The sequence below is a fragment of the Solanum verrucosum genome, unplaced genomic scaffold (genome assembly GCF_900185275.1).
Source record: "Solanum verrucosum unplaced genomic scaffold, falcon-dt-bn FXZP01000183.1, whole genome shotgun sequence".
In the NCBI taxonomy this organism is placed as follows: domain Eukaryota; kingdom Viridiplantae; phylum Streptophyta; class Magnoliopsida; order Solanales; family Solanaceae; genus Solanum; species Solanum verrucosum.
This window is the reverse complement of record NW_026020430.1, coordinates 817,937-845,561: the sequence shown is the minus strand read 5'-3', so window position 1 is coordinate 845,561 and position 27,625 is coordinate 817,937. Positions and strand designations below refer to the sequence as shown.

General features: G+C 32.2%; 3 protein-coding genes across 3 annotated transcripts; 2 read left to right on the top strand and 1 right to left on the bottom strand.

Moving 5' to 3' along the window:
• Positions 1-3,829: 3,829 nt before the first annotated feature.
• Positions 3,830-6,843, top strand: LOC125808071 (xanthotoxin 5-hydroxylase CYP82C2-like). Its single transcript, XM_049487857.1, has 3 exons — positions 3,830-4,514; positions 5,113-5,454; positions 6,193-6,843. The coding sequence occupies exons 1-3, from the start codon at positions 3,843-3,845 to the stop codon at positions 6,814-6,816; spliced, it is 1,638 nt and encodes a 545-aa protein (XP_049343814.1). The 5' UTR covers positions 3,830-3,842; the 3' UTR covers positions 6,817-6,843.
• A 2,606-nt stretch (positions 6,844-9,449) lies between these two features.
• LOC125808072 (2-methylacyl-CoA dehydrogenase, mitochondrial) lies at positions 9,450-13,857 on the top strand. Its single transcript, XM_049487858.1, has 15 exons — positions 9,450-9,609; positions 9,753-9,836; positions 9,942-9,999; positions 11,354-11,478; positions 11,592-11,636; positions 11,813-11,861; positions 12,011-12,120; positions 12,378-12,454; positions 12,606-12,656; positions 12,784-12,848; positions 12,945-13,099; positions 13,173-13,213; positions 13,306-13,360; positions 13,437-13,493; positions 13,572-13,857. Exons 1-15 carry the CDS (start codon positions 9,490-9,492, stop codon positions 13,716-13,718), a joined length of 1,239 nt encoding a protein of 412 aa, XP_049343815.1. The 5' UTR covers positions 9,450-9,489; the 3' UTR covers positions 13,719-13,857.
• A 532-nt stretch (positions 13,858-14,389) lies between these two features.
• Positions 14,390-26,936, bottom strand: LOC125808066 (la-related protein 1A). The gene is made up of 14 exons (XM_049487854.1): positions 26,441-26,936; positions 24,710-25,250; positions 24,251-24,413; positions 23,800-23,890; positions 23,508-23,579; positions 22,525-22,958; positions 21,609-21,678; positions 18,808-18,912; positions 18,391-18,731; positions 18,066-18,209; positions 17,839-17,902; positions 16,869-17,014; positions 16,552-16,656; positions 14,390-14,858 (listed from the first exon to the last, which is right to left on the bottom strand). The coding sequence occupies exons 1-14, from the start codon at positions 26,705-26,707 to the stop codon at positions 14,702-14,704; spliced, it is 2,700 nt and encodes an 899-aa protein (XP_049343811.1). The 5' UTR covers positions 26,708-26,936; the 3' UTR covers positions 14,390-14,701.
• Between the last annotated feature and the right edge of the window lie 689 nt (positions 26,937-27,625).

The window sequence follows — 27,625 nt, the reverse complement described above, 5'->3', positions numbered from 1 at the left end:
TATATTGTATCGATCAGAGTTACTCCACATGCAATCTTAAATGATGGTGGGAAAAATCTCAACAAAAACTCTGAGTCCCAAAGGGAGTGAGATATATATAACATTCTAGATGAATCTCATATCGACAAGTTGAAATGGAACACATATTGAATACCTAAAGAAACAAGTCTTAAAACATATTACACTTGACACCTATTAGGAAAAAAATATATTTACAAATACCCAATAAATATGCACTTTATTGTGCACCTCAAGGTAATACAACTCACATAATGTATACGTCAATGGTATACAACAAACCAAATGTGATTCAACTACTGCAGTTAAGATATACAAAATGTGAATTGTACATTCCAAAGGTATACAATGTATATAACTGTTGCTAGAGGCGTATCCAGGATTTCAGAAGGATGGGTGTACTATTATGAAAAGATGTCTCTAAGATATAAATTTGATCGATTTAATCTTTACGTTCTTAACATAAAAATGTTAAATTTTTAAAATTATAAGCCAACATATATAATACTACTAGTTTTAAATTTTAATATACACATTTGATTAAATTATATAAGAAAATTTATCGTGCTAATTTTTTTTAGGAATTTCCAGTGTTACACACTTGAAATTTTTGAGAGATTAAAGCAAAAAAACAAAAGAAAAATTGATTGGAAGGTCAAAAGTGTACGGATAACTACTTGGAGGGGTGTTACTAACAAAAATAAGATAGATATAACATTTAAATTTCTAGCTTTGCTCAGAGATGTGCACCCAATCATCATCGTATTATTATATGTTACTTTTAACGTGGGTTCACACCCCTATATTTAAATATATATATTTTTTAAAAACACTACTATATATAATCTAAAGAGGGGACCATGGGTTCACGTGAACCCACAGAACCCCGATACGCTATGTCTACTGCACACTGCAGTTAGGATAGAAAGCTTAGCCCACGGTAATATGAACCACCCAAATTTAAGCAGATCAATAACTCATCTATTTATTAATCTTGACTCGTTTAATTCAACTCATTTAAAAGTTTAACTAATATATAGTCCAAATAAAAACATGAAAAATCTTATCAAAATATTTTTTATTTGATATATTATATACCATCATAATATTGAAAGAAAAAGTTTTATTAGTTACTTAAATAAATTATAAAATAACAAACTAATGAATAACCAGCTTGTCATCATGTTTCAACCCAATCCATTTAACATCAAGTAAATTTTAGACAATTTATTAACCCTCACATTTATTAACTCTATTCGCTTTGTCTAGAAGCACATGATTTTATTTATTTATTTATTAAGTATCATTGAAAAATATCCATATCAAGATGTTTTAATAATGGTAGGTTTGTCTGTTTTTTAGCCATAATTTGAAAATATGATAAATTAAACGATACAATCTCTGTTCGCATTCTTATATATATATATATATATATATATATATATATATATATATATATATTTCAATCATTTTGTCAGAATTTGCAAAATTTTCTTAAAGAAATCAAATGATTTCACCAATACCTCTGTAGCCATAACCATTTTTCAAAATATTCTTTTGCTCCATTAGAATATATTTTAAATAACATGGGAAATTAAAAAGATATAATAATAACAGATGAGCAGTCTAATATTATTTGAGGACTCACTATATATATATATATATATATATATATATATATATATATATATATATATATCTTAATCTAAAACTCACAAAATGATTGTATAAGTTTAGTGGGTCTTAACCTACTCATGTCTGTTAAGAATAATTATCAATATGTATCATTGGGCCATTTAGTTTACCAATATATATATATATATATTGCTAGAGTATATACAATATATATCTTATCATGTATATGATGTATATTATATGCATAGTATTATAGGTATATTATGCCTATATAGTATATATTTATTATAAAGTACACATTACTTGGATTCGGCTCCTCTCCATTTTCCCCAAGTTCCTACTTGGATTAATGACACGTGATATAGATTAAAATAAATGGCTAAGATTTAATTTCCCAATGTAAATCTCTAACCATGATTTAACTAATAAATATATTATATATTTAATTTTAAAAATTACTATAACCCCCACAATCTTAACAACATATTATCTTGTTCATAAATTTTGGGGTGGGGGGGGGGGGGGGGGGGGGATTCCTAAATTTTTTTACTTAGGATGTTAATTTTATTTTATTTTTAAGTTAATATTTTTTTGCATTTTTTCATTGAATTTTTCTTGTTAACTATTAGCTATTCAAGAGTATTATTTTTCCTATTTTATTCACCTTTTTTTTTTTTCTATTTCCTCCAAAATTAACATTAGCTATATTTGGCAGCAGTTCAATATTTAAAAGAAAATTTAAAAAGATCCCACGTTAAAAAAAAGTGGTTAGGAAAAACTTTTTTTTTCCCTATATTTATAGACAAGATAACATGTTGCTAAGATTGTGAGATTATAAAAAAATTTAATACTAAATATATATTGTATTTATTAGTTAAATCATGATTAAAGATTTACTTTAGGAGATTAAATCTTAGCCATTTATTTTAACCTATGTCATGTGTCACTAATCTAAATAGGAATTTGGAGAAAATGAAGAGGAGCCGGATCCACATTACTTATATATTTTTTATAATTTAAATAGTTGAATGGTTCAGATCCATAATTATTCCTAATTATTATCCATAACATGTATTACGTTATATAAAGCTATTATAATTGATTGGATTATTATTAGTGGCAAAGAGAGTGGGAAAAAAAACAGAAGGAAAATTTGGATTATAACATTGCTTTACAAATATATTTTTTTATAAGATCTAGTCACAAAAAGTTAAATTTGGATTATTGCCCTCTGATAGATGAAACTTCATAATTGTTGGTGACGTAAGGTTTCAATATCAATAATTGTAGTACAACACAATTCACGTAAATAATTTTTAATTACTGTCGTCAAAATGAAATATAATAATCCTTCTATTTCAATTTATTTGTCTGATTTTAATTTAACATGAAATTTAGAAAATTAAAGATTTTTTTGAATTAATTTGTGGTCTTAAATTAAAAATTTATGTAATGTATTAAAATGTTCTTTGATTTTGTAGTCTTAAATATGTCATGTGAAAAGCTAGATTAAAAATTTATCAAAATAGAATTATATATTTAAATAAACTACAAATAAAAAGTAAAACAAATAAATTGAAATGGACAAAATAATATTTCTGAAACAATAATGTATGTCGATCTTTACCTAATCATAATCGGATAAAAATGTATACATATCCTCCGATTATAACTTTTACTTTTAGTCTTCACCTTATTGGAATTATTATAGAATCATATTTTACTTTCAATTATTTAGACCCAATAGTTAGATCAAATCATTATTACTTATAAAATATTCATCAAGAAGATAGTAATGTATATATTCTCAAGCGTTTATTAGATAGTTAAGTTAACTACGTTAAATATGTCATCTCCTTTAAGTATACATATCAACCTCAATTTGAATAGGTCTAAGGTTTTATGACTTATTGAAACAAATGCATATGATTAAAAGAAGTGACAATTTTAGCTGGTTACCTTATTTAAATAATGAACACTTGATAACACATTAAAACCTTTTTTGAATCGAAAGTGTGTGTTTGATATAGAAACGTAATTAGATGTGTAATTAGAACAAACCTTAGTTCGAGTGTCCAACTGAAATTTATTTAGGTTACTTATATATTAAGCCTAAATATATAGTTCAAAAACTCAATCAAACCAATACATTCTCTTCTATCTCAATCTATTTTTTTCCCTTTTGTCCAATGGAAATTCACATTCTTTCACATGTTGAAGCTATTATTGGAATTCTAGTTTTTGTTTTCCTATTCTTTCTCATAAGAAAAGCAAAAACTTGGAAAAATAGCAAAAAATTTGGCCCACCCCCTCCACAACTTCCAGGAGCATGGCCAATTATAGGCCACCTCCCTCAAATCCTAAGTGACACATTAGACGGTCGCAATAGGAGCAACACGGACGGTGAAATTCCTCTGGCCCATACCCTAGCCGCGTTAGCAGATAAGTATGGGCCAATTTTCACCATCCGTCAAGGAATGTTCCCAATAGCCGTTGTGAGTAGTTATGAAGCAATAAAAGAATGTTTTACTACACAAGACAAGAACTTAGCTAATAGAGTAGCTACTTGTTCTTGTAAATATCTTGGCTATGACCATGCAAATCTTACATTTGCAAATTATGGACCTTATTGGCGTATGGTTCGAAAATTGGTGGTTAATAATTTGCTATCGAGTAAGAGTCTGGAGAGGTTAAAGCATGTTCGAATTTCAGAAGTGGAGAGTAGCATCAAGGAGTTGTACACACTTTTTGTTGCTAATGAAGCAAAAAATGTACCAACTAAAGTTGATATTGGCCATTGGTTTGATGATATGATGTTAAACATAACGGTGAAGATGATTGGTGGAAAGAGATATAGCCAGGTACGCAGAAATGAATTCAAAATTTAAAATTAATCAATTCAAATTGCAATATATATACGTACTACTAATTAGAAGTGGCAAATTTAGCCCATAAAATATGATCCGCATAATCGATTGAAATGACTCATCCATTTATTAGGTCAATTCATATTAGTCCAATCCATTGTTGTTTATCTAAAAGTTGGACGGATATATGTTAGTTGTCCAAAGATAAAGAATAATTTTATCATTTACTTAAAAATATATAAAAGAAAAAACCAAAAAAAAAGAGTTATTAATAATTGAACGGGTTGGGTTTTGGCCCATTGTAGCCCATTTTGGCTCAATTCATTTCAATCCAATCCAAGTAATTTTGGGTGCCCATTTCGATTTGCCCAACCGGCCCAAATCCAACTCAATTCACTCATTTGACACTCTTACTTCTAACACTAAGATTTTGCTCAAAAGGAGTACTCATTAGACCATAGTCTAAAAAGTCTATAAATAAGTTACAAGAAAAAAATACAACATACCAATAATAAATTTTGAACCTAATAGACTATGTGGTAGATTTTCAAATTCATAAAGTTCAAATTATGAATCGATCTGTTCTACACAGGTGATTAATAAAGAAGAGGAGAAGGAAGAAGCCGAACGTTTCAGAAAAGCGTTCAACGAAACGATGTATTATATAGCTATAGTTGGTATAGAGGATGCATTTCCAATTCCATTACTACAATGGCTTGATTTACAAGGTAATATTAAGGTGATGAAACGTATAGCTGATGAAATGGATGTTATTCTTCAACGTTGGCTTGATGATCATACTAATAAGAGGAAGAATAATGATTCTAATGATGATGATGATCAAGATTTGATTGATATAATGTTAACAGAGTTAGATAAGGATGATTTCCAATATGGTTATTCAAGGGAAACTATTATCAAAGCTACTATGTTGGTATGTGCAACTATCTTATATTTCGATTTTAGTGTTATCTGTTGTTTTATTTGCTTCCGTTATCATATTATCGTATGTTATTGATGTGTTTTTGCTTGAGCTGAGAGTTTATTAGAATAGTCTCTCTACCTTATCAAGGTAGGAGTAAGGTTGTGTACATACCAGCTCCTCGAGCCCTACTACTTGTAAATTACACTGAATATTATATTGTTATACTATGTTGGTATGTGCCTCAACGGTTGATCTAGCTCTTTTAATTTGACTGCACATGAAATTTAAGAACTAAAGAAAGTTTTTTTTTTTAATTAGCATATTAATTGATATGTGCACATGTGCATTTTTTATCCTTCAAGTTGTGAATCTACATAAATTAAACGAATAATTAAGTGCTTAATCATTCAATTTGTATTGCTACTCAATTATTTAAGGTGATATAGTTTTAAAAGTACTCTAATTATCACACACTTCCTTTACAAGGAATCAAAAACACTCATTTTAATCAAATAAAGGTGAAATATTCTTAACTAAATATTTCAAAAGGACCAAATCTAGAATATATCAATAATTAAGGGACCAAAATGCAATTATTATTTTATAACATTTTTGTTGTTATTTCTGGGACCCACGATTGATATGATTTGATGGTTAATACATATTATTATATGCTCGTACATATTCAATTTAAATTATGTACACTACCAATCACGATAATTAATGTGTTATTCTTTTTACACGCAGACTATAGTTTCAGATGCTACACATACCACAGCTGTTCACTTGATATGGATAATTGCCTGCTTACTAAACAATAAACATGTACTGAAAAATGTACATGAAGAAATTGACACAAAAGTTGGCAAAAATCGTTGGGTCGAAGATTCAGACATAAAAAACTTAACGTACTTCCAAGCAACAATTAAAGAAGTACTACGTTTATATCCACCATCACCTATGTTAGTTCACGAAGCCTTAGCTGATTGTCAAGTACTTGGTTACCATATTTCAAAAGGCACACGTTTATTTGTAAACGTGTGGAAACTTCAAAAAGACTCGAAATTTTGGCCAGAACCTGAAAAGTTTTTACCCGAGAGGTTTTTAACCACTAAGGCAAAAGTTGATGTATATGGTAAAGATTTAGAGTTTATCCCATTTGGTTCTGGGAGACGATCATGTCCTGGAATTACTATGGCCATGCAAGTAACCTATCTTTCAATTGCGCGATTGCTTCAAGCGTTTGATTTTGAAACACCAAATAATGAGCCGGTGGATATGACCGAAGGACCGGGTTTTACCGCGGTTAAAAAAATTCCGTTGGAAGTTGTGGTAAAACCTCGTATGCTTCCTATGTATTATGGGGTTTAATTAATAATTTAAATACCTTAATTTGGTGTTTTTATTGTTTTATTATCAATAATAAAATGTATTGTTTGATCGATAAGATTTACCATCTGTATCGTTGTATATTATAATTTGTATTTCCCTCTTGAAGTACTTTTTTTAATCGAAAGTAATAATGAATTCGTTCAAAAAAGAATGATATTAACTTTTTATTTAAAAAAATAATATTTTATAATTCAAATTAAACTTTGTGTTTTATATGTTAAAATGGGATTTTAGTAATAGGACAGGTTACGTTATTTGTATGCAATCAAAATAAAAGAAAATTTATTTGTATTCATCACAAATTTCTTTTTCTTGCAAATATATACATAAGGTTCCTATGCAGTCAAGAAACTTTATCTCCAATAATAAATAAAAAAAGTCATTCAAACACTAAATAAATAAATCTCTAATAATAATCAAAAAGTCTTTCATACATCAAAGTCAACATTTACGTGTGTAATTTGAATTAATGTTTGTTTCCACGTTTAACATACGAGTTTATTTTAACGGTCCAATTCGTTAGTGATATTGTTAATTGGGTCTAAGATCAATTTAAGAAGAATTAAGTTCTCGAGCACGGGACCAAACTAAATCCATTAAATTCAATATCACACTTAATTAAAACCCTTGACACAAGTGTTGAATATTGGAAATTTAAAGATACTCCTTTCGTTCACTTTTAGTTGTCATATTGTATTTTTCAAAAGTTAATTTGACTAATTTTTAAAGTTAAATTATATTACATTAATTTGACATTTTCAACAAAAAAATTTGATATTCAAAAACTATACGAAAAGTACTATAAATTGCAATTTCTTGCATATCAATATGATTAAAAATACATCACAAAATGTTAGTCAAAGTTCTTATAGTTTGACTGTAAAAAAGAAAACTATGACAATTAAAAGTGGACGGGGGAGTAACTTTAAATAGATCAAATTTATTTATTTTCCATTTTCTGATATTATTTTCATGTAAATTTTAATTTTAATTTTAAATTTGCCACCATTAAACAAACACTATTTATTAAAATTGTTGATTTTCTTTGGTCTTTAATTTTATCAGGTGAGAATATAATGAGAATTTTATCATATGCTTTAGAAGAAATTAAATAGGTAAATAAATGCGTTATTAAATTGTAAGAAGAGAATGCATTTTTACTTTACTGTACCCACTTTTTTAAAATTTTTATTTTGTGATAGTAGGCTGGAGATCGTCAGTACAATTTATGCTAATTTTTTCTATATTTGATATTTGTATGGAGTTTCTATTATCGTATGGAGTTTCAATTATTTCAAATTTTATATGGCGTAAAATTCATTTAAAAACAAATTATTTTTTAATAAAATTCTATTTTGTACCTAACTCTGAAAGGCCTATAACTCCTCACGTTATATATGGACCCCCATCTCTAATGTATTGTTCTATGAAAGTAATGTTATTAATTGATAACCAACGAGAGTTGTGGTAGAGTGGTAAATACTTTTTTTTATTTTTAATCAAAGGTTTTGGGTTTAATTTGAGTTTCTCTGGATACGAAGTCGCCTTTATTAGAGAGCGTTTTACCTCCAATATGAGATTTTCTGACTCGAATTCAAATTTAATCGAGCTTTAATATAGATACTTGACACCGAATAGAAAAAAAAACATTATTAATTGATGAAGATGTTTAGATTTGGTCAAACAAGTACAAGAAATATGTTAAGGTGGTTCAATGATAATAAATGAGTGTGCCTTCTTAAATAGTCCATTGTCCTATTCTTATATTTTTGGAATGAGATGTCATCAGAAAGTTACGGATTTCGATAATGAAAATATTTTCTTATAAAAATATAAAATAAAATTAGTATAATAGTCTTTTATAATCCGACGGATTTTGCGTATAACAAAAATTTAGTATACGAAATTGCTTTCTTTATATCTTAAAGGATGGAATCCATACATATTTGTTTGGTTGAATTCAAACAGGGTGGCTCAACATTATTTATGGTCTGAAGTCAATATTGATGAGAGGCCTTTATTTTTATTTAATTTAATTAAAGTGACTGTAAGTGTTGAATAGTGGAAATTTATTTTTTCAACATTTGAATTACAAAATTTTTACTAATAACCTCTTATAGTCAATTTATCTTGATAAACTTTTGGGGATGTATTACAAATTTAAATTCTTCTCTTTTTTTCTTTGATATTTAAACATATTTTTTCTGAATTTGAATTATAACAAATGATTACAAAGATGAAATATAACTATGAAGTGGAAATAAATTATGATTTTTTGGAGAATACTACTTCTACTATTGTTTCAATTTACCTGACCTTCATTTGGAATACAATAGGCAAATTAACTATTTTTCTAATGTAAATTCGGACATAAAATTTTAATTTTTTTTAAATAAAATTTATATATTTAAAAACTTCATAAAAATATTATAAGTCACATCATTATAATAAGTCAAAATATAGTTCTTTTATATTTAACATAAAATAGAGCTCTCCTTCATATGACTAGACTTACCAATCACTACAATTTTTATTTAATTTAATATAAAAATAGAACTCTTATATATATATATATATCAATCTCATTTAACATTAAGTATAATTCTTCTTCATCTTTCTTCTTCCTCTCTAATACCCAAAAATCCATAGAAAATGCATAAATTATTTGCAGTAAGGTCCTTAAGTTCTGCCATAGCAAAAAACTTCAAGTCCCTACAAAATCAACAAGCTGCTTTTTCTACTTCATTACTATTGGATGATACTCAGAAACAGGTAAATAAATTATATATATACCTCAATTTGTCATTTCAATTGAAATTTAAGGACCAAATTATAAGTTAAAGTTAATTTTGAGGGGGTAAGTTTTACTATTTTACAAGATTTACTAATTATATTTTGTTTGCATAATTTTGTAGTTTAAAGAAAGTGTAGCAAAATTTGCTCAAGAGAATATAGCTCCTTATGCTGAAAAGATTGATAGAACAAACAGTTTCCCAAAGGTTAATAAATTCATTATATTTAATAATGCGATTAAAATTTAAAGATTTTAATGAAAATATGATTATAGAGATTATTTATTTGTCTATTTCATGATTTTCATTCAGGAGATTAACTTATGGAAATTGATGGGGGACTTTAATTTGCATGGAATTACTGCACCAGGTAAAAATGATCTGATAATATAAAAGTTATTATAGTAACAATGTATATAAATTAGGATAAGAATATATATTATTTAATTATGATTAAGTTGCAATAATTTATATGTATATATAATTGATTTAGTATAGATATTGAGTGTTCAATGATCTTATTGGGATCGTAAGATATCCAATATAATTAGTTTATAGGAGTATTATATAATATAGTCTTATGAAGTACTAGTTGCATTATAGTAAAGATTCAATAGAAATAAAAAATATATTTTTTTTATATATAATGTCCTTTTCAAATCAAAAGACCAGAGGCAGAGAGTAGTTAAATGAAGTAAATGGAAAGATGGTGCCAGGGATGTAAGTTATAAATGACCCATAATTCGTCTAGATTTTTATCGGTTGAACTCAAAATAATTTAAATTTAGATAAAATTTAACTCAATAGTCAAGCATTGTCCATTTCAAAATGATTGTCAGTAAAGTCCAATTTAATTCTCAACTTCAACCTGTTTTTTTATATTTACTAGCTAAATAGTATCATATTTTGTCCAAATATTATTCATTCATCTAATAGGATTGGATCTCAAACTCTAGATCGAGTCAAATCGGGTCTCAGATTCTGGTCAAGGCTCAAATCTTGGGTCTTGGGTCAAGGTCAGGTTTGGACCCGAGTCAAATATCAAGTCCCAACTTACATCTCTCGAGTAAGGGTCAAATCTCAAACTGTCAGTCACGCCAAATCAGATCTTCGGGGCTCATGTCTAAAGTTTTGGGTTGATTTCGGGTCGGGGCTCATGTCTTTTAAGTCTCGAGTTGGTTTTGCGTTGGGTCTATAATCACGAGTCCCAATCATGCTTGGATCTCGAATACCGAGTTAGGCTCGAGTCTCGAGTCTCAATATGATAATCCCCTACAATTTGGTCTCAGATTAATAACTATTTACATGTCAATTTGTGACACTATCTCATGAATAAATAATCATATCGTAAAAACCAAACATGAAAATTCCCACTATTATGTAGTATAGATTTTAGACAGGCCAATTTTTAAAAAAAATAACATATTCCAATTGGAGAAAAACTCATCGCAGAAAACAAGGGCATCATCATCTTGTTGTAAAAGCATTTTCTATAATAGTATTATGATCAATTATTTCCACAAAATAATGTCACAAAACCAAGTGCACAATTATATTTCAACAAAGTGAACAACATTTTCCTTAATATGTTCACTCCGTTTCACTTTAACAAATCTAAGAGAATTTTTTGTGTTTACTCTAGTGAATATTATTATTTATATATACAAAAGCTAGCTAGCGTTTGAGTTCTGCTGAACCTGTAACAAGACGTGTGTTATATGTAGAGGAATATGGTGGTCTCAACCTTGGATATTTATATCACTGCATTGCCTTAGAAGAAATTAGTCGTGCATCTGGTGCTGTTGCTGTTTCCTATGGTGTTCAATCCAACATTTGCATCAACCAATTGGTAACTATTTATATATATAATATATGCTTTATAGGTACAGTACAACGTGTTTAAATAGTTGTACCGTATACGTTGACATGACGATTAAATTTTGATGACATTTTAATTTGTAGGTGAGAAATGGAACCCCTGACCAGAAGCAAAAATATTTACCAAAGGTTCTACTAATTTTATCTCTCTTAATTATTTTTAAAAAATTTGAATGCATAAAATTGAAAAAGTGTAGTCTGATGCACTAAGCTTTTGATATGCACGGAATCCAAAAAAAAATCGAATCATGAGAATCTATTGTATGTAGTCTAACTCTATTAATGACTTTGATTTTGTCATGAAGCTTATAAGTGGGGATCACATTGGGGCTCTAGCCATGAGTGAACCAAATGGTAATTTGTTATAATTAATTTACTTTCATTATCAATTTGTTTTTACTTATGATCACTTAATAGGTAATTTAATAATGTAAATATACTTTATACTGTCAATGTATAGAAATTAAACGATCAATAACACTTTTTTTTTTCACTTTGCTCAGCTGGGTCAGATGTTGTTAGCATGAAGTGTCGAGCCGATCGTGTCGATGGTGGCTATGTTTTAAATGGAAATAAAATGTGGTGCACCAATGGTCCTGTCGCTAATACTTTGGTATATATCTCTTCATAATTATTATTTTCACCGTTCATTTTTACTTGTCTAGTATTAACTTAACACACCCTTTATGAAGCAATAAATACAAGTTAAAGTGGATGAAGGAAGTTGTAGACTCCTTTTTTTTTCCTTTTTCAAACTTGATATTTAGACACAAATCGATCTACTATTTAATTTCGTATTCTTATATGTGAACTATATACTATAATTTTTCATGGTACATTATTAAGTTTTGTGTTAAACTTATTAATCAGATTGTTTATGCAAAAACGGATACGACTGCTGGTTCAAAAGGAATTACAGCATTTATCATCGAAAAAGAAATGCCAGGGTACGTAACATACGTACCTCTCACTTATAAAATTCAAATTCTGAATCTATCATCTTTATACTCGTATCAGAAAACCACCATAAATGTCTTAAATAAATTGCTTTCACTAAATAACATTGCTATTTAATTTCATAATATATTGAAAATGCAGATTCTCAACTGCACAGAAATTGGACAAACTTGGGATGCGAGGAAGCGATACGTAAGTTTAAATTAATAAATATCGGGCGAATGGCTAGTTTCTAGTATTTTTTAGCGGAGCTAGCAATTTGCCCGATAATAATATTGAGGAAATTGTAGTAGATCTCATATGAACTCAAAAATTGCAGGTGTGAACTTGTATTCGAGAATTGCTTTGTTCCTAAAGAAAATGTTCTAGGGCAGGAAGGAAAAGGTAATTTATTTATTTTTCGAAAAATCTTTACAAATACGATATTGTACGTATCATTTATCTCATCACGTACATTTTCTCAATTTTTCGTATGTATAGGAGTGTATGTTCTAATGTCGGGGCTAGATTTAGAACGACTTGTTTTAGCAGCAGGACCGGTTGGAATAATGCAGGCATGTATGGATATTGTTATTCCTTACGTTCGACAAAGGGAGCAATTTGGAAGACCAATCGGCGAATTTCAACTTATACAGGTATATAACTATAACTTCATTCAGGCCACTAATTTTATTGAGACGCTCTTTAATTCAACTTTTTTCCATCCAGGGAAAACTCGCTGACATGTATACTGCTTTACAATCTTCAAGGTTAGAATTTCATTCGAATTAAATTATTATTATTATTATTATTTATAGTAAATTCATATTCCTATGTCAATTATTTTTATTGTATTTTTCAGATCATATGTGTATGCTGTTGCAAAGGATTGTGACAACGGGAAGATTGATCCAAAGGTTATTTTTTATTTTGTGTGATTTATAAAAACTTCTTTAATTTATTTCTAAGTTTGTAAATTATTTTAATTTTCAGGATTGTTCTGGGACCATACTACTTGCAGCTGAAAGAGCTACTCAAGTTGCTCTTCAGGTGAAAAATAACTTCCTTAACGTAAGATTGTCCGTATATATAACTTAAATTTGTGTCTGAGTGAAAATTAAATTGCAGGCAATTCAATGTCTAGGTGGAAATGGATATATAAATGAATATCCAACGGGACGTTTACTAAGAGATGCCAAAATGTATGAGATTGCAGCAGGAACAAGTGAAATAAGAAGACTTGTAATTGGTCGTGAGCTCTTTAAACATCAATAAGTAATTACAAATTATAATTAATTAGGGGATCCTACATTATTTAATTTCTTCTTATATCCCCAAAAAAATTGTATGTTTAATCAACAAATTATATATTCACGTATCTTGTTCTCGATGTTCACAAGAAAGTTTGACCCGATATTTTGTCCTTAACAAAAACAAAAGAAGAGTCAAAATTAATTGCACAATGGTTATCCTTACCTTCTATCTTTCTCAGACTTTTCTTGTGCGATTATAACTTAAGATCGTGGATTATAATTTATAAAAAAACGAAAAGAAAACTTACATTTGATCTTTCCATATGAAAAGATACGAAGGAAAAAAAGAAATACTTGGGATATATCTTATAGAACTGTTGAGAGAGATACTCAAGATTCTAGGTACTAACCATTTACCCGTCTAAATTCCATATGTAAGATGTTTATCTTTCATATTCCACGATAACAAAGAAATCGAAATTAATCATTCGATGTCTACTTTGTTCTTCCCTCTTCAGTTCCCATACAATTTGTTACTTACAAACTAACAATTAGCCATGGCATCACATAATAGCATCGACAATCATAACGACGTCAAGCAAGCAAATGGAAGTATACAAAAATATAAAAGACAACAAAATAGAGTTTAAAAAGGTCTCAATTATCTCCAAGTTCTAAAACTAGTTTTTTTTATTTTTTTTGTAGTTTTACATTTATTTTTATTTTTTATTTTTTTTTATTTTTTTTATTTTGATTCCAACTTCTTCCTATATGTACACCTTATAATCCTAAGACGAAAGTACAAAAAGGCACAAGGTATCCCCTCATGGTAAAATTTTAGCTCAACCTCGGAGGTAAAAATTAACCTCACAGAAGCTCTATATACAAAAATTTTGCCTTGATCATCTCAGAAAGGTAATTCGGCAACTTGAGCTCATTGTATGGACTGCAAGGCATCAAAATTCGCTGACAGACGGTTCAATGAAGCTGAGAATCACACGTTGGCTAGTGACCGTCCTCCTTTGTGCTTGCACTGGCACCTCCTCTGGCATGTTTGAAGTCATCCAAATTTCGGAACTCTTCTCTGAGTAGTCTATCCAGTTCTGGAAGCTTCTTCAAAGGTGCTCTCTGACCTCGTTGCTGACGAAAATGGTGAAAGGCCCTTCCAGAATGATTGCAGTAAGATCATGTTAGTAAGAGCATACAAATACTTCCAATACAAAATCTAGATATCAACAAAAGCAAAGTTAATGTGTACATATTATCTCTAAACTTACTCTAAATCAGCCCTTCCACAACACCTTCCCCTACACATCCGAGGTTTTACTTTTAACAAAGGGAAAAGGGTGGTCAGATACACTATATGCTCCATTCGTGTATATGGGGAACCCTCCCCACTTTTTATTCGATAGTCACTCAGAACTGAAGTCCACTATAAGGTATATGTTTTGTTTTACTTTTAGTCAGAAGTTCTCATGGTTCAATTGGTTTCACATTTAATTATTGAAGGATTTGATCGGCAGTTTCTTCATTTGCAACTTTGGTTACAGGTATATGTTGGTTCCAGTGACACACTTCATTTGCAGCATTAACCTAAGTTGCGCGGACACTTAAGCAAACAAGCAATAGTCACTCAGAACTAAAGTTCACTATTAGGGCTCGTTTGGTGTGAGGTATAATAACAAATAGTCCCGGGATTAAATTATAGTACCGCTTATTTTGTTGTTTGGTTGGCAAGTTCGGGATAACTTATCCCGGGATTAATAATTAGTACCGGGATAAGTTATCCCTCTCCTTGGGTGGTATAGTAATCCCGGGATAACTTATCCCGGGATAAAATAGGTAAATGACAAAAATGTCTCTTTCAACCCTTTTGTTATATCACTTTTTACATTAATGAAGGGCATTTTTGTAAACAAATAAATTGTTCTTAAAATTTATTATTTTGAATACAACAAACCAAACACTCAATAAAAAATAATCCCAACACAACTTATCCCATCATAACTAATCCCAACATAACTTATCCCAACATAACTTATCCCATCATAACTCATTTTCAAACCAAACGACCCCTTAAGGTATATGTTGGTTTCAGTAAGGAACTCTTTCAAAGTCCATTACTGCTGTGATAGAGGGAGATCCTTGAAGTTTTGCCCATGGGGCAAGGGGTCATAAATTCAAGATCATCAATTTCCAAGGTCATTGGTGTAATTTCTTGTGTGATAGATCAACAAGATCCTTCACAACCAGGAAGTCCTCTAAAGAAGGCAGCAAAAATTGATCATGGCACGTTACCATGATGCTTCTGCTAACATGCTTAGGCACATGGGACTTTGAAAGAATACCGCAACTATGGGGGTCCCAGGTAAGGAGAATGAGAGAAGAAAAAGAAGATCAAAATGCAAAAGAAGAAACAACGGGAACTTAGAAGGGAAAAAAGCAAAGCAAACAAAATCAAGTCAGGAAAGCAGGATGGAAGAAAGGATTCAAAGTAAACTCTTCCACTCGTGTTACAGTTGCTATAAATAATGCTGTTATTCAGAAACCATTTTTTAAGGGAGCATTGCCTCTCTAAAATTAAGAGTTTTAAAAAATACTGAACATGGATCACTGAATGAAGTGAATCTAAAATTGGAAAGGCAAGTAATCAGAGGTTTAAAATGATTCAGAAAACATAGGTTCTAACTTGGCGCTTAAACAATTACTATAAAAAAGCATCCTATCTACATGATACCTTAATTCCCAGTGCTTTGATCCTTCAATGTCAGCCGGAGTCTCATAGGTGTCACAAAAAAAAAAGGGGAGGAAAGGACACGGAAACGAGAACTTTCAAACAAGGTAAGGTATATTACCAGTACTTCTCAAGGCCGTAAAGGTTTCCCCTATTGTAGGTGTCAAGCGTCAATCTCTCAAAGTCGTCATAAAGGCCCTCTCTAAATTCCTTTTCCAAACCATAACTGAAAAACAAACACAGTATAATGAGCAGTCAAATAAGTATGTCAGAAGGAAAGGGCAACTGACTGCTGAAAAGAAGAGTAACTGTTGAAGTTGCATCACATGGAGGTGGATCTAGAAAAGAACAGCTGAAGAGTTCAAAAGTAAAAGGGAAAACAAAACATGTCATTCTTCCCTTTTTTCCATGTAAGTCACAATGGCACGTAAACACTACCTATAAAATCTAAATAGGCACTCCATCCCATAGTTATAATTAGCAGCTGCATCTTCTTGAGCCATCTTTTGGAACTCATTGTACATAGAACGTATGAACATGTTCCGCAGAAAATATGACCAAAACCTGTAGAGTGTATTCATTTCCTGCATGTCAAAAAGATAAGAACCTTTAGAGAAAATTAATTTATGCAATTTAGGCACGTAAGTTGATGGCCAAATGAGCAGTATATGGACAAATAGATGCATCATACATGTGTATATGTATGCATAGAGAGAGATGAGTGAGAAACCTCTCATTATGAGTTCAGCCAACTGCTTAGTAAGAATATTGTTCATTCGTAAAGTTCGTAAGCATTCATGTGATTCCTTTCAAGCAATATCAGGTTTGCAAATTCAAGAGAACTGTCCTTTTTGTACAGATTTATTTTTAAATTGGATTTATCAACAAACAGTACCTTTTAGGTAAAGAACAGTACTACTTGTGAAAATTTGTTTCATAAGTGGGTTATAAACAAAGAGTACCTTCTAGGTATGGAAAATTTGCTTTTCTTCATGAGGGCACTGGAAATTTTCTTTGTGAAAAAAGTTGGATAGATTTCTCAGAGACCTAATGTTAGAACATTCTAGTAATTTTTTGTTACCATCTTGGTGCAACAATAATAAGATGAGTTTTGACTGGTCAAAACAAAAACCTCAAGGAAGTCCATGAAATCATGAAACAAATTTCACATTATACATAAAGAGATAAGTCATCTTTATTTTCATATCCCACCCCTCAAATGAACTTGCAGAATAAAAGTGATAAATTCCTCGCATTTAATACCCTTATATAAGAAGCAATTCACTGTTATTAAATTTAATATATTTCCTCTTTCTTTCCTTTATGTCATCCTCAACAAGAGAGTGATGCTATTATGAAACTAGTACATCAAACACAAGCCAATGCAGAACAAAACTTAAGTAGGCACCTCACTGCAACCAACTCCAAGTTTCTTGCGATCATTCAGACAGCGCTTATGATACTTCTTGTACCTAAAAGATGGAAAACCCAAAACCAACATTCAGGAGCGAAAAGAGATGCACAAGGAATATATGTATAAGTCAGTGCACATGCAGAGCCGCCCATGAACAGATGCATGCACTTGAATACAAAATGCAGAGAACACCAACTCCTTATGAAAGTAAATCTACTCACAGCTGTTGTGTAAAACCATTTTCTTGTAGCAGCTTGTGACTTGGATGCTGGAAGGGTGGAAATGGTTTAGGCATGGAACCCACAGGTGGACTACTACTTGCAAGATTGCTGTGCGGAGAGGCACTCAACTTTGAAGGCCTTGACCTGTAAACAGAAGTTCAGGTTACTAAGTTATTGTGTAACAACCCAGAACTGTTTTCACAATGTCCCTAATAATCATATATTTCATAGACTTGCATTTGCTCTTTGACAAAATAATTAAATAATCTCAAACATATTACAATACACAACTACATTAGAACAACACCAGGGATCCAGAACATACACATGACTGTCAGGAGGTGTAGAACCAAAGAAAAACCCAACTGAATCGCTAGGTGGACTTTCAGATATTGTTCCTACACTGTTCCGAGAAACGCCATGATTCCGGTAATTTCCAGAAAACAGCCGCTGCTTATGTATTGGATGTGGCTTAGCAAATCCTTTGTTTTGCTTTCTCCGAGAGTTAGAACTTCCAGGACCTTCAGTGTTTTTCCCTCCAGAAGAATGATCGGCATACTTTGATTTTGATAAAGCAGCACCAGTACCGGAAGACCTAGTAATGTCATCTCTAGGATCATTATTGTAGTTGTTAGATCTATGACTGGATCGTGTAGCTTTAAGCTCCTGGAAGATGAGAGATCAATATAATATTGTATAAGTTGAATAGGGAAAGAATGACCTAATTAAAGCAACCACCAACCTGCTCGTAGAAGTAGAGACCATCATTTATTGCAGAAGCAAGCTCAGTAGATATTGGTTTTGATTCTTTTCCAACAGTTCCAGATACCTGAGATGCCCGAGTGTTCTGTAGAAAATCCACACAAATGAGGTAATTAGCCTAATTACACAACACTCCAGCTCATAGTGTAGCAGAAATAAAAGAAAGGCAAAAGAAGTCATGTTTATTTTTGGATTAGGAAAAAAAAAGTGTTTAAACACAACAGCTCATTTTTCCACATGCTTCTCCTAAGCTGCATCAGTTGCAGTATCTTAGCTTTTCCATGAATTTGGCCAAAACTTTTGTCTATAAGGCAACTGATTTTAGAACTTGTTGAATCTTGATGGTACAAACTATCCTAGTCATGCAAATTAAAGGCTGGGCAGATCAAAGACTTGTAAGGAACACAAAGAGAGAATCTAAGGAAAGCATCAGCTTTTACACACCAACCCCAGCTGTCACTAACAAGGCTGCAAAATACAATTACCTTTCTAAAAACAAAAATATAAAGTGACGCATCTAGTGAAATCCCAATAAAATCACCAGTCATATTGACTACAAGAGTCCAGCTTCGGAAGCATAATAATCCTAAACACCATTCCAAATGTACACTCGAAAAAGAAGGGTTCATAGATAATTAGCTATTGCTTGGTGCCTAAAAGAAATTAACTAATTACCTACTGAGAGAATGGAATAGCTAACTAGCTCATGCCTAGTGCCTAAAATAAAGAAATAAATTAATGGCAATTTCAATTGAATTAGTAAACTGACATGGCAAATTCAATTTAAATTAATAAACTAAAAAAAAAAAAAACAAAGAAATAAAAGCTGAAGAAGAAGAAATAAGAGAAGACAAAAATGGGAATTTATACGCACAACAAAGAAGTAAGAATGGGAAAAAACAGTCTGCTATATACGCAGCATCGAGCCAACACTGTGTGTGATTACTTATGCAATTTAGTAACTTCTTTTTTTTATAATGGTGTCGTTTAAGTAGCTTGGCCCACCTCGACTAATGACTAATCTACCGAGTACCTTCTAGCTCCCACCCGCACAAGTATTGGTTAACTTTACCAACACCAATACCTAAGAACCCATATAGCATAGCCTCAATTGCAATTGTACATTGGCTCCCAAGGTTGTTACCCAACTCTTTGACTGCTTGGACACCCCCTTGGAGCTTACACTATGTAATAACTAACAATGAAGACAAAAAACTGAGCAGTTTGGTACATTTTGCTAATAGTTATTTGTGGTTCATATATAGAAACAAACTTCTGCAAAGGCGGGAACCTGAGGTTGTCCATTCACATCCTTTTGAAAACTTCCTCCTAACTCATTTATTTGGAATGCAAAGATTCCATTAAAAGCAAAACATTTATTGGATAATGGTCCGTGATTGGCATAACATCAATTGCTATATAAATTGAAAATACCTACTCATCCTTGAGCTTAATCATCAGATTGTGTGTCGGAAGGGGAACAAGACATTTCTTTTCATCTTGATTCTACAGTCTATGCAGTCAAAGTGCAAGGGACTACAACCTAAAACCAATTTATTGCTATATCAAGTCTTGAGCAAATTTCCTGTTGCTTCGTGGGGTAATGCTGCAAGCCTCTTCCTAGGTATCCATCCACTGGCAGATCTTCAGTGAGACCAGGAGTTTTTTTGTTTTTTTTTTTTTTATGACAAGGGAAACCCGCAGCCGCTACTCTTTGGTGCGCACAGGATAAAACCCCCGCTCCTATGCAATAGCTCGCAAACCACATAGGAGAGGTAACCCGCACTAGGCAATCCCGGTGCGATGAACTCGACCCAAAAGGCAAACCCCTTGCTTTTGCTGACAAGGGGTTTCGAACTTGAGACCTCCAACATGAAAGTCTCAAGCCCAAACCACTGGGCCACCCCGAAGGGTACCAGGAGTTTCTATTTATTTGTTAAATTTCAATTGAATTTCCAGCTTAGCTCAAGGCACACCTAGTCCTCTTATTTATGTTTTTCAAAAAACTAATAATTAGGTATCTCAGGCACCTTAATAACAAATACTTTTATCTAATTAATAATTAATTAGTTATATTTACTCAACTTCAGTTAATGCATGTCCACTACTTAGATGTGGTCAAGTACCTGAGGCCCTGGGTTGTCAAAGTACAAAATGAGGCATACACATTAATTAGGGAAGTACCTGACGCGGGAGACCCCACATTTTCAAAGTACAAACGAGGCATAGGCATTAATTAGGAAATGAAAAAAGGGGTTGAACTATATAGTTCAAATATCCCAAAAATTCTTTCACAACTAGATTGGGACAAAATATTGAATAGGACCCTCTTGTAATTGCATACTCAGAATATCAGTTGGACCCAAAGGGAAAGACTACCAGTAAGAACACCCACATGTCTATAAATTCTTCCCCAAAATGGAAATACTTATTACTAGAACTATAAACCAAGAAAAAATATAATGGGATTAGTGGTGTGTCATGAAAGTAATACAATGTAAATTCTATGTCAGTTCATCGAATGGACAAAAGAATCAAATATTACATCTCCCAATTTTTGCATCCAGAAACTAATATCACCATTATACAAGACCTGATTGTACCTGTAACATAAAATAGGAGTCTATCCTTCAGTTGTTAATGCATGTAGTAAAACTCTTAGGAGTAAGTTTGACATAAAACCAAGTGAAGTCTAAACACATGACAACAAATTCAAAGAAAAAAGTTATCTTTGGAAACTGAATTCACCCAAATAAAAGACATGGAAAGCAATTTTCTTACCCGAGTTACAATGACAAGTTTCTCAATAGCCTCATCATTAACGTACATCTCATCATCTTCTTCATCAACTCTTCATGAAGCAACACCACCAAGATTTAACAATATAGTCAGCAATATTGAACCATTAAGAGATATTAGCTCATACAAAGTCTGTCCTCACAGTATGATTTGGTTGTTCCATGTGGAGTTAACAGATAAATCAAGTAACAGTGACAGCAATTACCATAAATTCTTTTCTTTTTTGAGAAAAGGCAAGTATTTACATCCAAAGAAGAAACAAAAAGAGAAGAGTCTAACCTGGTTATCTACACAAGAATTTTATGAATTGTAACAGGGACCATAAATTCTTCTTCCTCCTTAGACTCATCGCAGGAGCTCGTAACTATAAGATCACTAGTTAACATTTTTAACCTATTTCGGGCAAGCAGATGACTTCCTACCAGGCACCAGCTATAGTAAAAAGATCCAGATACAAAAGCTATATATTTTTTAAATATGCCCACAGGCATAACCAGTCTCCTTCAGATACATACCAATACTCAATTTATAGAAGCAAATCAAGTATATAAGTATCGCTATATGATTTTTTTGAGGGGGCAAATGTTAAAAATGCATATAAAACAGGTTTTTCACCTTGACCTTACACAAACAAACAAGAAGACACCTATAATATTGACCAAATTGGTTAGATTCTGGGAGGAAAGAGATGATCAAATTTGCGAAGTGTACAAGTAAATGAAACATAATATGACCAAATTGCATTAGATAAGCTGAACAGCAACATATGTAAACAGCAGTGCCAGTCATCAGCATATCTTTGTGCCGAAACAAGCCAGCGATGAAGCAAAACCAAGAGAAATTCTAACAAATTCAGATAAGAAAATAAGTAAAACAAAGTTACAGAAATCGTCTATACCTTCCACTCAAAGAGGACTGGTCCTTTTTATTTTCAAGCTCCATCTCTTCATCAAGCATGAATGTGCTCGAGAAATCATTAGATAAGTCATCTACATTCTGTTCTACAACATCTGATGCCATAACCCTTCTTGCATCACCACTTCCTTTGTCAACTCTGTGAGTTGAACCATGGAAACCAGATTTCTTCCTACTGTTTTCTGCTTTACTAAACACTGATACTTTTTTAGTATGTTTCTCTATTGATGCAAGCTCACCTACACGATTTTCTTGGGAAAATCTGACTTGAATTCCATCCTCCTTATTTTCATTGACCTCATCATTCTTTATAACCTTCCCCATTGAGTGTTCCACCGGAGTCGAAGGGGATGATTTCTGATCAGCACTAGCTGAAACCCACTTTGACCATTCATCACGTCTTCTCAACTTGTCTCCCTGCAGAAATTAAGCAAACAACACATTAACAAATAAGGACAAAGGGACAGGAGTATTTAATGTAAAAGGCAAAGATAAACATAAATCTACTGATAGGCTAACTCCAAAACTCTCTGTACTAGCAAATTGCCAAATTAGTCTCAATACATTTACCCAAGTTGCAAATTTGTTATGATGCCGTGAAGTCAGTAGGAAAGGAAAGACCAGGAAGGGAGGATTGGAGCAGCAAATAAGAAGGAAAACCAAGGAGGGAAACCTACAAGTTGAACTTTACCTTTCTGTTTCTTTTGTTTCACCTTTGCTTTACTTTTTTGTTTATTTTCTTCTTTATTGATCATATTCTGAATTTCTTTACTTCATTTTTACCTTACATGGAGGTCTTAGTATGCGTAAAAGCAATTAAAGGATGTTTAGGATGCAATACAAACAGTTTAGTAAGAGAAAACTGGAACATATATGTAAAAATTAGTTGGGAAATTTACTTTTTTTCATGCCAAAAGGAAAGGAAAGAGGCAATGGGGTATTCAAGCAAAAGGGAAAGCATTTTACCTTTACTTCAACAGTGCTTGAAGCCTGCAATGCATCAATGATAAATGCTATATCTGTACTCATTTTTTTAACCTGAAGCAGAAATGGAAAAAAGAATATCTGCAATTAGAGCTTTTTCATTTCACAGAAAGGATAAATGCTTAAATGTGTCAGACAAAAGTAAAAGACGAGAAAACAATGGACCAAATCCAAGTTTAACACATGAAAAGATGACGGCCTTCAATATTTAAAATAAAAAGCACTGCATCCTATCAGTAAATGTGAGTGTTTCTGAGAAGTTTTGAGATTGTACCCTTTTGAAGTCGGCAATAATAGAGATTGGAACCCAACCTTGATCGTCCATTAAGGAAAGCAAGTAGTGGTCATTCTGCAAATTCTGATCACTGCCAAGGCAAAAGGTACATATTCTTGATATCAATCTACAATAGTCAAAAAATTCTAGGACAATTGCTGGCAAAGTAATTAACCCACAAGAGCTGTATCTGTGCAACAATAATTCTTTTTCTTGAAATATACATTCAGTAAAGAGTGGGATCATCCTCATTATTAAAACTTCAACATGTCATTTTAAGGAGTGTCCATGAAAAGGTCGCCTACTATTATTCCTGTCCTACAAGATTACAACTGTAACTATACGATACCAATGAAGATGCAAAGAAAACCATAATCAGGGAATAATTACATCTATTCAAGAAAACATTAAGATAACCAACACAAATAGAACTTTTTCTTGATGTAGTCACCTGAAATAGTATTCAATTTGCTTCAATATGCTCTCTCTCAAAGCTAATGCAGGTGATGGTGGAGTAGAGGCTCCAGAGCTAACAGGATGTGGGACAAAGAAAGGTGGGTAAGGCACTCTCACAGGAGGGGGAGAAGGAAGAAAATATATAGCTCCTGGATGACCTGTAAAATAGTCAGCTGTCATTCACTTTTAAAAACAAATCAAAGACTGAAAATAAACAATTAATTACACTGGTGAGATGAAGCTGTTAAGGATAAGGGGTAACAGTTGATAAGGTCAATATTAGTGCCATCCGCAAAGCACCACTATAAGTGAGGGAGAAATAGGAGCAGTACAACTTAAAGGGTAAAAACCCAGGGACATCAAGCTACTTTAGATGGTAATTGCCATATGCCAATTTTGTATTTTTAAGAATAATGAGGTCACTTATTCATGAAATTAGTTCTGCATAAATTACCAGGAAAATTTGCACCATCCATGTAGCCCGGGGCTGGACCAAAATATGGAGGCCTTAGGAAAGGCCTTAGCCCCATACTTTGTTGCAGCTGAATGTCATCTTTAGAACCCACAGGTCGCTGATTAGACAAGGCTGAACTAAACTGGCTACCACGTTCTTGTGTATTAGGTCTTCCTCTGTAGAATTTGGCATCTTGGTCATTTGGATCCCCACGTGATGGGGGGCGAAACCCACCATTTATAAGGGGTACAAAAGCTTGAGATGCAGCATCACCATCGGACCTAGCCACGTGACCTTCAGCTCCTGAGAAAGACCCTCGAGGGGGCTGGTATGCATACCCTGGAAGAGGAATATGTGGCATAGGTACCATACTTTGATAAAAAGGAGGGAATCCTGATTGGTGGTAAGCCAAGGGCACAGGAAATGATGGCACACCATTTTGGTTGTGCCTAGGCCCTGGTCTTTGTTGAACTGCAGATGATGACTTATTTGAAGACTTGGCACTAGAAGATCCATGGAACTTTAGCTGCTCACCTCGGACCTACAAGACAACAGATCATCAAATATATTTCATGGTAATACATCCTAATTCATGGTAGTAGGGAATAAATCCATCCGCAGAGGTGTAATGACCGCACAAAGTCGCCATATTATGAACCTATTTGAATGTACCAGATATGGTGCAGTATCTTGCAAAGGTATCAGACAAAGTATTACTTCGACACACAGTCAACAGACATAGAACAATGACTAATCAGTTTTGACATTTAAGCTGAAAAGATGGAAGAAAAGCACATTACAAGAACATCAAAAATCCCAAAAATTATGACAACTAAAAGAACTACACCTTAATCCCAAGCTACATGGATCAGCTATACGAGACCACAATATCTATTCGGGTGACTGTTTCTGCAGCAGTACACTTCTTCTCTAGCAATTGTTCGACAACACTACACCTTTTTTTGATAACCAATTTGGTGACATCTCTCAGCTTTCGAGTGACTATTCCAGCGGCAATGAGCCTCTTTCCAATAATCGTTTTGATAGCACCAGTCCTATTCCAACCAGCATTCTGCCATTTTCTGCAGCAAAATTTTTCATGACTGAAACAACAATGCCTCCTCTTATAGTAGATGCTCCAGCAACACTGCCTCTTCAGATAATTCAGCCAGTGGCATTTCAACTATCCAAATAAACATTTAAAATGTTTGCCACCTTGAACTTGGAGGGTGCGTTCAAAATGTCAAGAGAATCATTCAGAATATTGTTTCTTCCAGAACTCATTCACTTCCAGACATTCTCTTACCACCGTTACTGGCATCAAAATGATGCAAATCTAATTCCTTATGAAATATAAGTTTCTTTTTTTTCCTTTGGCAGTAAATTGAAACATTTTGTTATTATATCAAACAATTTAAGTGTGTAAAATACTTAATACTAGTTCTGTCCCAAACAATGATATAGTCAGAATATCTTCATTCCATATCTTCCCTTCTTTCTACATGTATATATACAATCAAAGATACACTTACAAATGGCGTCTTAATAGTTCAAAAATCAACTACAGATCATTGCTAGAGTAAACAACAACCCATCACATATACCCACAAATATTTTCCCCTTTACACCAACAATCGTAAATCAATACAAATAACAAACAAAAAAAATGAAAAAACCAAATTAAAAAAAAGCACTTTTATCCTAATGTAATTAAAAAAAAATCAAACTAACCTTTTCAGAAGCAACATTGCGGCTGCCTCCAATCTCCTGCTGCGGCGGAGGTGACGGCAACTTAGCGGCGGAACTTAAATCACTAGCCTTAATCATCTGCTGAGCATCAGCAAGTGCCGGCCAGGATTCAGAATCAGCATCCCCTAACGTCACAGAAGACTTATCAGCCGGCACCGGCGCCGGCGCCGTCACCGGAGTCTTCCACGGCGACTTTGGAGGCTCAATCACCTCCTTCTGATCATCTCCAGTACTCTCATTTTCCGCCATAGTCAGCAATATATATATAAATTCAAATTGAGTGATATTCCGATAAAGAGAAGGCGAAAACGGCGGAGCTTTACAGCGGTGTGTGGTGGCTGAGAGAGAGAGAGAGATACTACTAGGGTTGAGGAGTGTTTTCAGACAAAGAGACAAAATATTGAATGTTGTCAAACAGTGACAGCTTCACTCAATGCTCTATATTTATACTTCAACACAAAATACGTTTAACTCCGTCTATTTTTATTCGTTCACTATTCACTCCCACATATTAATAATTGGGATAACATATCCCAAAATTGAAGTATTAGTATTATCGCACTTATCCTAAAATAACTTATTTTCCAACCAAACGAGTCCTTAAACGGCAAAAAATAAAATTACGATATCAACCGTTGAATATAATTAATTTCATGCTTTTAAAATAGTAAATTATAAATTAAATGGTTAAAAATAATTCATTTTTCAAATTAAATACTAGTAAAAGTGGATTTTTGTTTTTAATATAATGAATAAATTGAGTAAGAAGTATTATTTTTTGTCTCAAAATAATTGTCACTTAAGTAAAAAATGAATAATGTCACTTTAAAATTCAAGACAAAAGTATTACTTCCAAGTTCCAACTATACATTCTATTTTTTTTATAAAAAAAAAAGCCAATTCGTCGATTGATCAATTTTTTTTAAAATATCTAATTAATAAAAATAATATAGTAGATTATATTTTATATTAATTTTTTTAATAGATGTGAAATGAGGTAAAATAGATTTATTTTGATTGAAAAAGTATAGGTATTGCTGATTCCAAAAAAGATAAGATTGGACTATTCAGACTATAAAATCTAATTTAAAGATATTCTCACTACTAGTTAGGAAAATTTTACGGACTGTTATCCAACTTTCATTTGTTTATTACCTTTAAAAAAAA